This window comes from Haemaphysalis longicornis, unplaced genomic scaffold, assembly GCF_048455015.1.
Source record: "Haemaphysalis longicornis isolate Haplotype H1 unplaced genomic scaffold, Haemaphysalis longicornis Haplotype H1 scaffold_6, whole genome shotgun sequence".
NCBI classification, from domain to species: Eukaryota; Metazoa; Arthropoda; class Arachnida; order Ixodida; family Ixodidae; genus Haemaphysalis; species Haemaphysalis longicornis.
In genome coordinates this window covers 193650672-193665185 of record NW_027526407.1, presented here as the reverse complement: position 1 = coordinate 193665185, position 14514 = coordinate 193650672, and the positions used below count along the sequence as shown (strand labels likewise).

The 14514-nt window shown below is 43.9% G+C and overlaps 1 protein-coding gene across 4 annotated transcripts in view; it reads right to left on the bottom strand.

Annotated features, from left to right (window-relative positions):
- Positions 1-9037: 9037 nt before the first annotated feature.
- Positions 9038-14514, bottom strand: part of LOC144142142 (uncharacterized) — a 68973-nt gene continuing 63496 nt past the window's right edge. For all 4 annotated transcript variants that reach the window (XM_077673533.1, XM_077673536.1, XM_077673537.1 and 1 more), the window contains one exon: positions 9038-9218. In XM_077673533.1, coding sequence (XP_077529659.1) covers positions 9135-9218 — 84 coding nt within the window. In that variant the 3' untranslated portion in view covers positions 9038-9134. The remainder of the gene's footprint in view (positions 9219-14514) is intronic.

The following is a 14514-nucleotide window of genomic DNA, read 5'->3' as shown; positions in this document are numbered from 1 at the left end:
AAACAAAACTAGCCAAAGTTGCCGACCAGTGCTAACATCACTAGCCTAGAATATTCTCCTTGGGCTACGTCGTCAATGCCGCCGCAGTCCTCACTGACCTGGTGAAAACTTCAGCCATATCGAAATTTCTAAGACCGAGAGACCAGAAGGGCGTGCGAAGATTTTTTGGACTATGCTCGTACTAGCGGCACTGCGCCGCAAACTTCCCACGAATTGCAGAGCCACGAAAAACAGCAGCCCTTTCAGCTGCGAAGCGCCCAAGAGGAAGCATTTTGCGAGCTGCAAACAAGCGTGCAAATCCCGCCTGTGCTTGCTAAATTCAACGAAAACGCTGAAAGAAAAGTGCATACGGACAAGAGTCATATGGCCTTGGCGGTCGTCCTCATTCAAAAGCAAACCGACTGCGAAAAAGTAATCACCCAATCGAGCTGTATTCTGCCCAAAAAAGAAAAAACTATTCAGCCTTTGAGGAAGAGCTCCTCCCGATTATCGGGGCCATTTCGAAATTTCGCCCATACGTCTATAGAACGCCGTTCAAAATTGTGACAGACCACCATGCGCTGTGCTGGCTCGCTAATTCTAAGGACCCCTCTGGCAGTCTGGGTAGGTGGTGCTGTCGCCTGCAAGAATTCGACGTTACAGTAGTTTATACAACCGGCAGGAAACACTCCGACGCCGACTGCCTGTCTCGCGCCCCCGTCGACTCACCACCACAACATTCCGACGAAGACAGCGCATTCTTCGGAGTCGTGAAGGAAAGCGACCAAGCCACCCAGCAGCGTGGAGACCACGGGTTACGCTTCATGATCGACTACTTCGAAGAACGCAACGTCTCCGTGCGGCCTTCAAACGGAACTTACAGCCATTCAGACCGAAAAACTCCGACCTCGTGAAGAATTTTAGCCCTGGAAAGCGAACGAATTATCTTTTGTCATACCTACAGACCTTCCAGGTGGGATAAGCGCTACAGTAACAAGGACAAGTGAGTACACGGGACAAAGCGCTTTGTCCCAAAGCGCTTTGTCCCGAGGATGGTTTCGGACTAAGCGCTTTGTCCCGTGTACTCACTTGTCCTTGTTACTGTAGCGCTTATCCCACCTAGAACATGTACCAACACGCCCAGCTCGCAGTTCTTCTGAATGTCATCTACAGACCTTCGTGACAAAATTTTGGAAGCATGAAACGACCATGTATCTTCCGGAAATGTCGTGACACTCGCACTATTGGAAAAAGCAAGACGAAGTGCTACTGGCCCCCCCTTGCATCCTACGTCGCCCACTGTATCCGGAGATGCCTTGACTGCAAGCTACGGAAAACGCTCCCGACGAGACCTGCCTGACATCATTAGCCGACCAGTGTCCCATTGAGGCCACTTCAAAAGCTTTAAATGAATCTTCTGGCCCGTTCCCTAAGTCCCGATCTCACAACAAGTGGATTGTTCTCGGTATATTTTTGTTTTTGTAGCTTTGTACACATGCATTACGCAGGGAATGTCTTCAAACCATATTGCGATCATGTTTTTATTTCTATTCAATTTTTGTTTTGCATTATTTATATGCTTGTTGTTCATATTACTTTGTGCTCTGTTCATGACCTCTTTTGTATAATGTTCAGTTTTTGCAATTTTTATTACACATCCTGTACCGTTGATTGATAGTAGGGTAGACGCAACGCGGACGCGCAGACGCAACGCAGGCAATGAGGTGCGCTGTAGTGGAGGGCTCCGGATTAATTTTGACCCCCTGGAGATCTTTAACGTGCGCCTAAATCTAGTACACACGGGAGTTTTCACATTTTGCCCCATCAGGAAAGCGGTTGCCGCGGTCGGCAATCGAACTCGCGTCTTCGCGCTCAACCTGTATCGTTGTAACACTGCTCAGGGCGCTCTAAATTGCGTTTTTCTTGATTTTGATGCGACATGTAGAGTTCTTATATCGCCCTTCTCCCCGGCATCTTGTTACTAGTTGTTAGGCCTTACATCGTTATCTTACCGTAAAAGGTGCGGTTTGCTTTATCTGACCGCTTCCTTTAGCGTCTTTGTTGCCCAGGGGACGCACAGAAGAGATTGGGCTAGTTGTATTCGTGCACTAGGCAATAAAGAACAAAGCATTCAAATGGCCCAATGGGGAAACACATGATATAAAACAGATACAACTGAAAAAGCAGGCACGTGTACTTCAGTGGAAGTAACTAGGTGAATTCAAATATGCGCGAGAAAAATCACTCAAACAGAACCAAAAAAATGCTACAGCCAATGACGTATAGAACATGTGTCCAGCCTGTCAGGGGAGTGACGAAATCAGATAAATAAGAAGAGGAAAGTAATTCAAGTGATAAAATCAGTTAGAAAAACGTATCCGTGAATGATGCATCTGAAGCTATGCAGCTTCAAAAACATTTTGGAAAGAGGAGTGGGGCCGCCAACCTCCGATAAATTTGAGACTAGCATTATCTGGTTCTTTGAAAACCAAACTTATAGTCAAGGACCCGAGCATTACCCCCACTTTCCTTTAAATACTAAGAATAAATTGAACTTTAAAACCAATGTAATTACTAAATAAATGTAACAATGTTTTAACACCGGGCACCACCTTGTTCGAACCTACAGAGTGTACAACGTGTGCACGTCAATAGGAGAAGGTGTTTACGAATGAACACGTATATCAACTAACGATTACTTGTTTATTTGTGCACTAGCGGCAATATCAATCGACGCCCGGGTCGGCCACTGTACTGATGGCATTATTGGCTAAAGCACTTGTTCCGTTATTTTATACTTTTTATGCTCAGGCAGTTCACGGTGAAGTTTTATACTTTAAGGAACTCCCTCCTGTTACCGCGTTTGCTGACAATACTTGGGCGCATACCGGACGCATGTTTTAAGGGGAAGTGGCTGGAACTCGTGTTTTATTAGAACTCCCAAGAAAATAATATTACCAAGATGTTCATACCTGCTTAAATACCTGCTAAAAGGACTATTTACGCATGGGGAGTTTTGTGTCAGTAGGTACAATCGACACTCATCAATCGCACTTTTGCAAAGCTTAATGGCTCCTACGAGAGGTGCGTTGTAGGAGAAACTCCTAACGGTTGGCGAGGGCTATGCCAGCGGTGGAAAATTGAAATGAATTCAACGTTCACAGAAAACCAGGTAAAAAATCCCACAGCCTTGTTTAGACGCGTGTGAAGAGAAAACCACGAAATTCGCTTTTTGACCACTTCAACGCAAGCCTTTGCAAGTAACAACCAAGTGGACATATCAATGCGCTGTATGGTTACTGAAGAATGAGTAAAAACACACCGTTCTATCGAAATACTCATTTTTCTATCAGGTGGGTATTAATAAACATGTTCTAAAACAGTGTTTACATACCTGTTTAAGTAACCCATACGAAAAAAGCCGTTCAGTATCTGATCTGGCATAAAATAAAAAAAATCGCAAATATAGTTTCGGCTGTTTTCCCTCTATCCCTGGGAGATGTTTTAAAGTTAAGCAATATTCAGCTCCTACTCAATAATCAGATTGTTCTTATGAGAAATCTCAAGCCGTTTGAGCAGGCGGTCTGGTTGGCGTTGGCTTACCTTGTTAGGGCTTTTCTGTTCTAAAGAAATGCTTTTCAAACAACTTTCTCGCCCTTTTACAACCGTTGCAAGGCGGAATCCTTAAAATTAGTTTTTTTTGTATTCGAATTAGTAACATATATTAGCAAGAACCAATATGATAAATCAATCAGTGAAACTTTTATTGGTGAATATTTTAGAAGCTGGATTTGGTTACGGTTTGTAGAATCCGCCCAACACTGCTGGTCAGGGGAAAACCGTAAAACTACTCTTTAAATATTCGTAAAGGCCACACATATCAGGAAATACCCATAAAGATGTGAAGAGGAGAAGGAAAAAATTACGAATATACAAACACACCTTTTCTTTTTTTTTCTTGCTTCGGAGTTCATTTTCCGCTTAGACCGCCTTAGTGCGTCCTACATCATCAAAGGAATGCACTCCAGAAATATGAAGTTCTAGTTCTTGCAGTGTTGGCTGTGTATTGATGAATCAGTGAGTCCGTCAATCAGTCAGTCAGTCGGGCACTTCTCGGTATATGTATAGATAACGTGGGCTCCTTAGGGAGGTGCGTGGTTGCAGAAAGTCCCAACAAACGGTGAGAGTTATGCGAATGGGGAAAAACTGAATAGAATTCCACGTTCAGAGGTGGGCAATGTAACAAAAAAAACAGTGACCCCTTTATACGCGTATCACTAGCAAACCGCCAAATTTATTTATCCCCAACTGTATGGGCGGCGTTTGGAAGCAAAAACAAACGAATATAACAGCCGACTGCACTGTTACTGAAGAATCTGCAAAAACATTGAGTTTTTCAGAAATGGTCACTGTTATCAGGTTGGTGTTTTTTTAGAAATTTTCTCGAACAATGATTACATACCTGCATAACAAACTATCATCAAATCAAAGCCGACTGCTATTCATTAAAAATGAATAGTGCGGATCGGCTTCGGCAATGCGAGATGCGTCTATATACTTTACCAAACTGAAAGTATCCGTCTGCACGTATGTGGGAGACATTCCAATACTCAATTTCTGTGGTAGTGTAAAGGTTTTGTCGCATTGCAAGTAAGTATAAATAGTTTTCAATAACGACATATATACAAATTTTTCTCATACATTCACTCTTTCACGTAAAAGTACAATGTTTTTGGCGAGATATACGTACCACTCGCTGCGGTGACTCAGTGGCTAAGGCGTTGCGCTGCTGAGCATGATGTCACGGGTTGGATAACCGATCGCGGCGACCGCTTTTCTGATGGAGGCGAAAAGCAAAAAAGATCGTGTGTACGAGATTTCGGCGCACGTTAAAGATCCCCAGGTGGTAAAAATTATTACGGAGCCTTCCAATACAGCGTGCCTAATCGCCTGCGTTGCGTCGCCGCGTTAAGTCCTACAAACAATCGGATATACGTGCCGATCAGGAATTGAGGCTATGCGAACTTTTAAGCAAGAATATGTTGTACCTAAAGTGATTCGTTGCCTGAACATGAGAGCATACTTCTAGAACAGCAATTCTTCCTGGTGCGTGGAATTTCGAAACAAAAACATGGCTTTAAAGCAATAATGCGTTTTCCCGCCTGGTCTTCGAGAGCAAAGCCGTGACTTACGCGTACACTTACCAATCCATGTGAGTAGAAACACGGAATGAGCGTTCTGGTTGGTTTATATTAACGTGGGATCTCATGCAAAAACTACCAAAGTACAGCGACAAAAAAAAAATCCTAATTTACCCTTTTCATGGCGCAAAAGTTAGCGTATGATAGACAGTAAAAGAAATATTTTCGCTACACTTTGTCTAGGTTCTCTACGCGTGAATGTGTAGCAATGAATAGCGCCTTCTCTCGCTTCAGTGGTTCTGCGATTGCAATGCTGCTCAGTTTCAACTCTCCGAACTTGCGGGGCAAGCAAAGATTCAGTTATGTTACAGGTTAGCCGAAATGAAGAAGCCCACCCACCGAAATCGTCACCAGCGTTCCAGGCTGAGTGATAGAGTTACGCTCCTCTAAAGGACATTTTAGATAACATTGGTGATTTTCCTGATGAAAGAAGCCATGATGGCCGGCAACAAAGATTGAGAGAATACGACAATGTTACCATTCACAAAACGTAGAAGGCTAATGATATGTCGACATATTGTGTACTGCCTGCCCGCGCTTACGGTTTACCGACCAGCAAGAAAATATATGAGCCCATTCATCGCTTTTGACGCATATCAACACGCTGTTACACATTCCTCTTTGTACAGCCTGCCAAGAAGAAATGGAATCGCTGTGTGACCAAGGAAGACGAAAGATGCCAGGTACTCTTTCCAGCACACAGATCTTGTAAACCCCTCATTTTTGATAGAGCTGTATATTACCTTGGTTGCAGCAGAGTAAAGAAATATTAAGCAAAACAGGAATTCCTAGAGGCCCACAATGCGCGAACAGTTTGCTCAACGTTCGACACTGTGGTCAAGTTTTGGCGACAACCTAACACAGCTGCAGCGGCAGAGTTATGGAGTGGCTGTATAGTAAAACCAGAGTCCTTCAATGCTTTACTGCTCACGAAACTTCGACGGTCGTTTTGTATAGGGACCGCGGGCGCCACTACAGCCGCCACCGCCACACAAAGGGCATCCAGCCTCCGCGCGTGCGGCATACTGGCCAGCTCTTGGCGTGCAAACGCTCTCTGATTCAGTGTGTTTTTTTTTCGCAGTAGTTAGCGATGAATAGTCCAGTAATGGTGTATATTACTTGCCTTCAATGGGGTTTTATTTCTCGAAGTAAATTACCGTAGACTTCGGCCGTGAACGGCAACGGCTTGTGCATCCTCTGGCACAAGCGCTGCGCCGTCGTGTTCACGAATTTTTAAATCGGTATTGGCTGTTTTCTCAAGACAATTTTTGTAAATACCACGCATACGGTAGCTCCGTTTACACGGACCGCTGCTATCCTATCCATATTACCCTAAAAAAATTAAAGAAACAGAGTATGCGTCGTTCAGACTACGCTTAATGAATCCGTTGATTGCTCTAGAATGCACAGAACGCTAAAAAAGTTAGCCTAATAGTATTGTCGTTTTGATGAATGGGTACATACATGATTACATTTAAAAACGCTGCAGAAACGCGAAGGATCAAAACACGAGGAGATATATGTTGCACCGTGTGTCTTTCCGCTTCCACGCTTGATAGTCGTTGCAAAAAAAGAAAACAAAAAAGAACAATAAAATCGTTTTTATCACAGGCAACAAAAAACTTTCAATATTACGAAGGAAAAAAAGAGCGTAATCAAGCGTAGAAAAAATTATTTTTTTGCACTGCGATGTGCAGCACACGAAGTAAACAATATTGCCACGTAGCCAAGAACGACGGAAAGCTTTTCTGAACAAAGTTTATTAAAGCGAGCTCCTGCTCTACAAAAGACTAGAATGAACCACAAACGTCGAAGAAGAAGTCCACAGTGTGACGTGCACAGATGAACTTCGATAAATGAGATGAGCAGCGTTTGCTATGCAAGCATTACACTCGGAACGTTATTTTCAGATCCATGGAAATAGGATCGAGAACATTGTCGTAGAAGCAAATGATCAGGTTAGCGACAAGCTTTTTTTTATATCGAGCATGAGCGCAAATTATTACAAGATTGCGAACAGGTAACGAAGAACCGCTGCTACCTGAATGATCTGACAAAAATTCGGCTTTATGTTAGCCTGTGCAATTGTAGGTCCAGGATGGACTCAAAAAGGTACATTGCTTTTTTCATTCAAATCTCCCGTTTCTTGCCTTGAAATGGTGAGCCTACATTTTTTTACGCAGCTCCCTGTAGCTTGGTCAACCGAACAAGAAACATTTTCTGTTGTATCGTTGTACAAGGAACGCCATCCCGGCACGCAACACGTGTTCGGCATCATCGTTGCACAAGTTAAGTCGGATCACAACAGTGCGAGATGCACGTTACTTTTCCCTGCACAAAACAAACACAAGCCGCCGCGTCTCAACCGTTCGAGCCAGCGCAACACCGCCCGAGGAGTGACCTCAGTGAGATGGTGGCGCCACCGCGCGGAGGCCAATCATAGCATATGAAGCTCTCTCATTGATTTATGGAGCGAGTTTTTTGTTTGAGAGGATGCACAGAGGGACAAGGAACGCCTAGAAAGTTCACCTAGCAGGCGGTCGAAGAGTAAATATAACTATGCTATTCTTTTTCCCCTTAAAGCGGGTCGAGTAATCTCTTGTGGGGCGTCTGACTGCATGTCGCACAAACGCACCGACACACACACACACAAACTCAAACACCTACAGCAATCACCCTCTAAGACAAAAAATTTTAATCCTTGGTCGTTTGAAGTAGCAATACGACTAGGTGCATGTTGAAGGATTACAAACGTTCCCAGACATACGCACCACTAGGAACGCCTGCGAACCCGGGGACTAGTGGGTGGGTTCCAGAAACACGTATTGGTTAAATATCATGACTCTGCACCCCGTTTTTAGATACCCCGTTTTCGTGTGCTGGAGTTGATTATGTAGCATGACGCCCGCCGTAGCAGAGGGCTGTGATTTTTTTGACCAAGGCGCATTTTTCACGTGCCGCGAAATTCGGACACGCGGATAGAACAGCGGCCCCGGCCATCGTAAACCAGCTTCCTTTGGTTCAGGAACAGAAGGCCTTAGTCACAGTAAGCAAATGCTCACAGTAATATCCAATGGTAAGAAGTATGGAGATGCTGATTTTGAAAAAACAGTTTCAGCACTGCCAAATCACGCAGCAGGAATTGTCACAGGTCTCCCTTCCTTAATCAACGGCGAAGTTTGCATTTTGGGTTTTTTAGTAGGAAGTGGAAAAATTCTTGTGGTAAAATACGCTGCTTTAAATTTCTGTCCAGGTATTTTTTTCTTCAAACAGTGGGGCGCCGTTGAGGGATTCTTGAGTGTTGTACTACCTTTTTTATGACATAGAAGGACGCCGAATGGAGATGTCACTTTTTTTATGCACTGCACTCTACGGACGACTGGATTTTTTAATGGTGTTTGAATCCTGGGGAACGTGCACAAACAAGACTCATTGCACACAGGCCCCAAAAAACAGTCTGAGCCAATGGGCCTGCTGGTTTTGAACAGTTCCCATTAGGCACACTCTCTCGATTTTCGCGTTAAAGCAGCGGTCCACCCTCTGTTAATTATCTCTCGCATTTGTTTACAATGTCGAACCAAAAACTTTATTCTTGAAAAATGCCTTGCCATGACAACTGCAAATCGCAAGAATGAGAAGTGATCCAAACGCCCCAAGCCAGCCCCACAATGTAATTATTCCTCTTTCCGCTTGAAATTACAGATTATAGCTCACCTTACCAGCCAACCTTTCCGACGCAAGGAATTGGTAAAACAAGATATCTTGACATTATTTACACACGTGATATTCAAATAGCCTACGATACATTAGGCGACCGGGAAAAGTGTGATGGTTGTTCGAAATAAATGCACTTCACATTTGAGCTCAAATATCTTGGCAATTTTATTCGTACACGCTACATTCCCCTGCGTCCGTTCGCTTTGCCGTTATTGCAGGTTATGTAATACTGCCGCATTAGCCTCTACGGGGCCATGGTTTACACCGTCTTCCGTAGCAGCTGCACCCATAGGGACAGCTCCAAGCGACATATGGGCTGCACTGAAAACGAAAGTTGAAAATTTTGCTCAGTCATTGAGGCAGAAATTTTGCAGACGTTCATTGCATCACACATCACAATGAAAGGCGTTTGCTCTAACCGTGAAGGTAAAAAGCTTCAAAATTTAAAGTATACCAACTGACACAAAATGATTTTTTTTAAATTGCGGTTGGTATAGTAAATGTAAGGACTACCCAAACGCATTTTTTTGAAAACAACATCTCGCCAGAAGCGTATGTAAAAAAAATTTAAATTTATGTATTACTTTCCCGTACACTATAATGAACAACGGTAGCATAAAATTTGGACATTCGCCGAAACCACTTATTCAAGGCAGAAATGAATTAACGTGTGTATCTTTTCTGAACACCATGATGTAGAAGCCTGCCAAGTTTTTAGCCTTTTGTTTTTGAACTGTTAATGTTTTCTCAAAAGCAAGTAGTTCGATTGCTTCTTAATTTCACCAGCAACAACGTGGTGGCCTACATTTCCCAGAATATATGCAGGATGGTGCAAGTCGGCGTTGGTACCTACATCAGTACACGGTAGTTAAGGAACTTCAAGCTGAAAATCTACGTATACGTAATGCCAAATGTTGGTTTTTCGAATATTTGGTGCATGATTTTGGGCGTAATTCGACGATATTTACCCTCAATACGTCGCCCCACATTGTTTAGTAGTGTACTGCAGCTAAACATTAGTAGGTACCATTTCTCAATATTATCACGCTGATTCCACGCTTCATGTTATGAAAATACACATTTGCCGGGAATCACTTGTAGTTGGATATTGCCGTAAATTGCGATTGCCTCGTACAAATATCATCAATCTTCTTTACACACCGAGGTTTCGCACCTTCCTTGTTTCCCACAGTCATCTTTGGTGACCCAAAAATACGCCAGTGGAGTAAGTAAACTAATACTTTTCTAATAATGAAGCTGAAACTGTGGAGACCAGCATAAGTATTTTTAACATAGACAGAAAGCTGGGATAAGTCAGTAGCAGAAACGTCGTCGTCTGCATAAAAGCTACATGCATACCCGGCCAACATGCGCCTACTAGTTTTGCGTTTTTTAGAGGGCCTTAATTTTTTTATGCTTGTGAGGCTGTCACCGTTGTGTCTACAACAGCACATGTCCAAACTCTATCTGCTGAAGAGCACAGTTCAGGCAGAAAGGAATACTATGGCAAGACTTTTCGTATGTACACATGCTCACATTTTCGCTGTTGCTGCCCAGCTATTCGCACCCCGAACAGCTTACGAAATGCACCGCCACTGCCATTCCCCACAGTACTGCTGCTCACATCGTAGTTAGAAGCAACGCGTTTTTTGTTGAGCTCTAGGAGAACAGGAAAACCGGAACACCCTTCGAAAGTGTACTAGAGCACTTTAGGTGAAAGAGGAATCAACGAATAACCGATGGCTCCTTGGGCCTCAATTTAATGCCGCTGCAGCAGAGCTGTAGGAGAACGCAAGCAAACTGGTTTGACAAGTGTTCCATTTCAATTGTGTAGAATAGTCACCCGGTCCATTGAGGGAACAGCAGCTAGTGGCAACATGAAACAAACTGTATTAGGGGAAGAGCTCACAAAATACTTGATTTATTACTGTTATTATCTCCTTGCACCCGTTTTTTTCTAACCGTACAAGCTTAACTAGATATTTTCCATCTACACAAGACGACCTTAAGAAAAGTGAACGCGCAACTATTTATCACACTCAAGCCTTAGCAGTGATGAAAACAGCACAACCGACCTTAAGACTTAAGAGGCTATGATAACGTAGCTATGATTTCTTAATCCTATTGTCCCGCAACACTTATTCGAAAATATTTGCGAGCTTTATAAAACACTCTAGGGTAAATAAAAACTAGATAAAGTTGCTGCGAATCCGCAGAAAGTTCTAGGGGAATTAAATACGATGTCAAGGATTTTTACTGCTTGCATCATAACAGGATTTTGAACAAGTTTCAAGCGGGCCTTCGCTCGGGAAGGTGTACAACGAATGCCCCTGTAACCTTTGAGGTATACGCGCGTGACGCATTCGTGCCTAAACAACATTGTATGTATATTTTCTGGGACATAGAAAAGGCCTGTGATACTACGTGGCGTTACGGCATTCTACTTGATCTTTGTTCATTCGGAATCTGGGGCAATATGTAAATGGCATGGAAGACTATATGACCCAGAGGACATTCCGAGTAAGAATTGGCCACGTCTTATCACGAGCTTTCATCCAAGAGAACAGTCTACCTCAGAGAGCTGTCTTGAGTTGTCCACTTTTCATTGTCAAAATTATTTGTTTAAAGAATGGTCTACCCCGCTTTCTCTTTTACTCTGTATACGTGGATGATGTTCAGATAAGTCTTAAATCTTCCAATATGGGTATTTGTGAGAGACAACTTTACCTTGGAGTGAAGAGCCTTTCAATGTAGTCCATTGCGAACGGTTTTACACTAAACTTTGACAAAAGCAGTTGCGTAGTTTTTACCAAGCTACGAGGCATGCGGGCAGACCCGTGTGTGACTCTTAAGCGCCTGTAGGAAGCAGACTTGGTCATTGTGGTTGATGATGCTTCTACATTTATTCAGGTCGCGTTGGCCCGGCCAGGAGTGGGAGCGGTGCTGACGTGCGGCCGCCCAGCTGCTGACTCGACTTCGATGTAAAGTAGCTGCTGTAGGCACGTGCGCTGAGATGGTGCTTTGCGTTCGAGTAGCGCTTCTTTGAGCTGGTCGTAGGCCGTTGCAGGTGGATTGCGTGTGAAGGAGGCAAGAATGTCCGCAACCTCTTCCGCAGCAGCCGCTGGTAGAGCTCTCACGACGTAGTCGAACGTGCGTTCTTGGGAGGTGATGGCAGACAGCGCGAACAGACAGCGCCAGCCAGAGACGCGAGCTCTTTCTGCAGCGACTGCCTGCGAACGTGCAAATGGCCCTCGCAACATCTTCATCCATGGATTTCCCTTCGCTCGCATCCATGGATTTCCCTTCGCCCGACAAGGTAATAGAAATAGCCAGCACAGCTTCACCTATTGCTGCTGTGACCGTCACACCAGTTCCTCTCTTGGGGGGGAGCCCTGTAGCGGCAAGCCACAGTGCCAGCGGCAGCAGCGTGATGCAGGCCCACGGGCGTGCTCACCCGCCGGAGGGCTCGCGCGCCCCTTACATCAGTAGATAGAGACCCCACGGCGTTCGGAATAAACCGGCCTGGCAACGTGGTCTCGTCGTCTCTGTTTCAACGCCTCCGTGGCATGCGCTCTACAAGCCCATTAGCATAAAAGCACAAACTTTTGTGAGTGCTCCTGGATAAAAATTATCCTTTTGCCCTCATATAAAACAATTACGAGTAAAATGCATGAAAGAACTAAATATTCTAAATATTCTATCACGTCTGTCGTATGGCACGGACAGAGCCTGCTTATTGAAAATTTTCAAAAGCCTCGTAAGATCGAGGCTTGATTATCGTAGCCTAGTCTATTAGTCAGGCCCAAAAACTGCTCTAACTATACTGCACCCTGTCTATCGTTTAGGCCTGCTGTTGGCGAGGGGTGCTTTTTTAAGAGCCCGATTGAAAGTTTGCACGTAGAATCTGACATGGGGTCATTGGAAAACTAGAATGAAATCACCTCGTTGTTATATGCTGTATAAAACAACCTGACAAAAGCACCCAACCAACATCTTAATTCCTGACACATCCACTGTATCATTGTTTGTTAAGCGGCCGTTACTTCCGCAGCCCCATGCAATAACAGTAAATACTGCAGCCTCCATCTCGTACATTTCCTTTAAAGACACGCGCAAACACTTTTTAGCTGATTTAATTGCCCCATGGAAGCTATCGCCTGTAGCATGCGCTATGTCTTTTGCAAGCATAAATAAAAACAAAGCAACTAGTTCAATATTTTAACAGCGCTTTTTAAGTCTTCGGCGTAAATATCAATGTGGAGAGTTCTAAACAGATGCTTCCAAAACAAATTCTGCTGTGTCATGTGCCGTACTTGGACCGAACCTCTGGGCTTCAAATATCCTAAATCCTCGCAGCAACATTTTCACAGGTGAAGCCTAAGCCATTGCACTGGCAATAGAACACATAACAGAGAACAAAAATAGTTTCCTTGGCCGTATACACTAATTCTCTCAGTGTGGTGACAGCCCTCTCGTTGGCGAAGGCGCATAAGAACGCAGTGTTCAATTCGCTATAAACGCTATCATGGCAGCATATTCGATGGCACTCAAATATATTGTCTCTTTGGTCCCTGGTCATTGTAGAATAGCAGGAAATGAGGCTGCAGATAGGGATTCAGCTTACGCTGCCTTTTGTAGAAATGTGCACGTAATGCCAGTGCCTTACTGTGACCTGAAACTCCAGGAAAGCTAGCCGAAACACTGGGATACGCAAAAAGAAAACAAACTCAATACAATTACACCACAAATAAGTAGACACATAACTGAAAAACTACACAGGTCTGTAGAAGTTTCATTGTGTCGTTATTGATATGGCACACATGGCACAGGTGGACACCTTTAAATGGAACGCCATGGCCGACATGTGACAAATGTGGAGGAGATCTTCGGTACTCAATACCCTAATTGAATGCAAGTCACTCGAAAAAATCAGACAAAGGCATTTCGCCAGTACATACACAAAACGCATACCACTACACCCGGTGCACTTTCTCTCGGATGAAACAAAAACCTGTTACAAAAAAGTTTTAGACTACTTGGCCGAGGTTGATTTTTTAATAAAAATTTGGTATCGCACATTACCCCAGCTTGTTCGTCAGTAATACGGACACTGCTGAGGCACTTTTTCGTGACACTCAGGGGCCTCATCCTTTTTGTCCTAGGCAAAAACTATTCCCGAGGCACCCTGAATTATAGCCCAAATTTTTTATACTCTAACAAGTAGTTTTATTCACTTGTTACTGACAATCATTGGCCCTATACACGAATTTTACATAACCAACTTTTAACGAAAGCATGCAGCATATAACTCACCTGCGACATTACACACCCTTGTTTTAGGGCTCCTTGGCCTAGAAGCCCTTGCACCATTAGGCACAATCATCATAATCAGAATCTCCAATCCTATTGGCAGCCAGCGACGAAAGCCACCCTAGACACATTTCTGTGGGATGTTAGTGGTGCCGCTAATCCTCTTTGATTGTGTAACTATATGCTGCAGATTTAACTAAACTAATTAAGTTTTTAAGGTTTCACTACACTGTGTCGCTGCTTCCTGTAGTGTGTCCCTTTTAGCGTTCCCTGCAGCAAAAATTACGTTTTTTCTATAATTATTGAG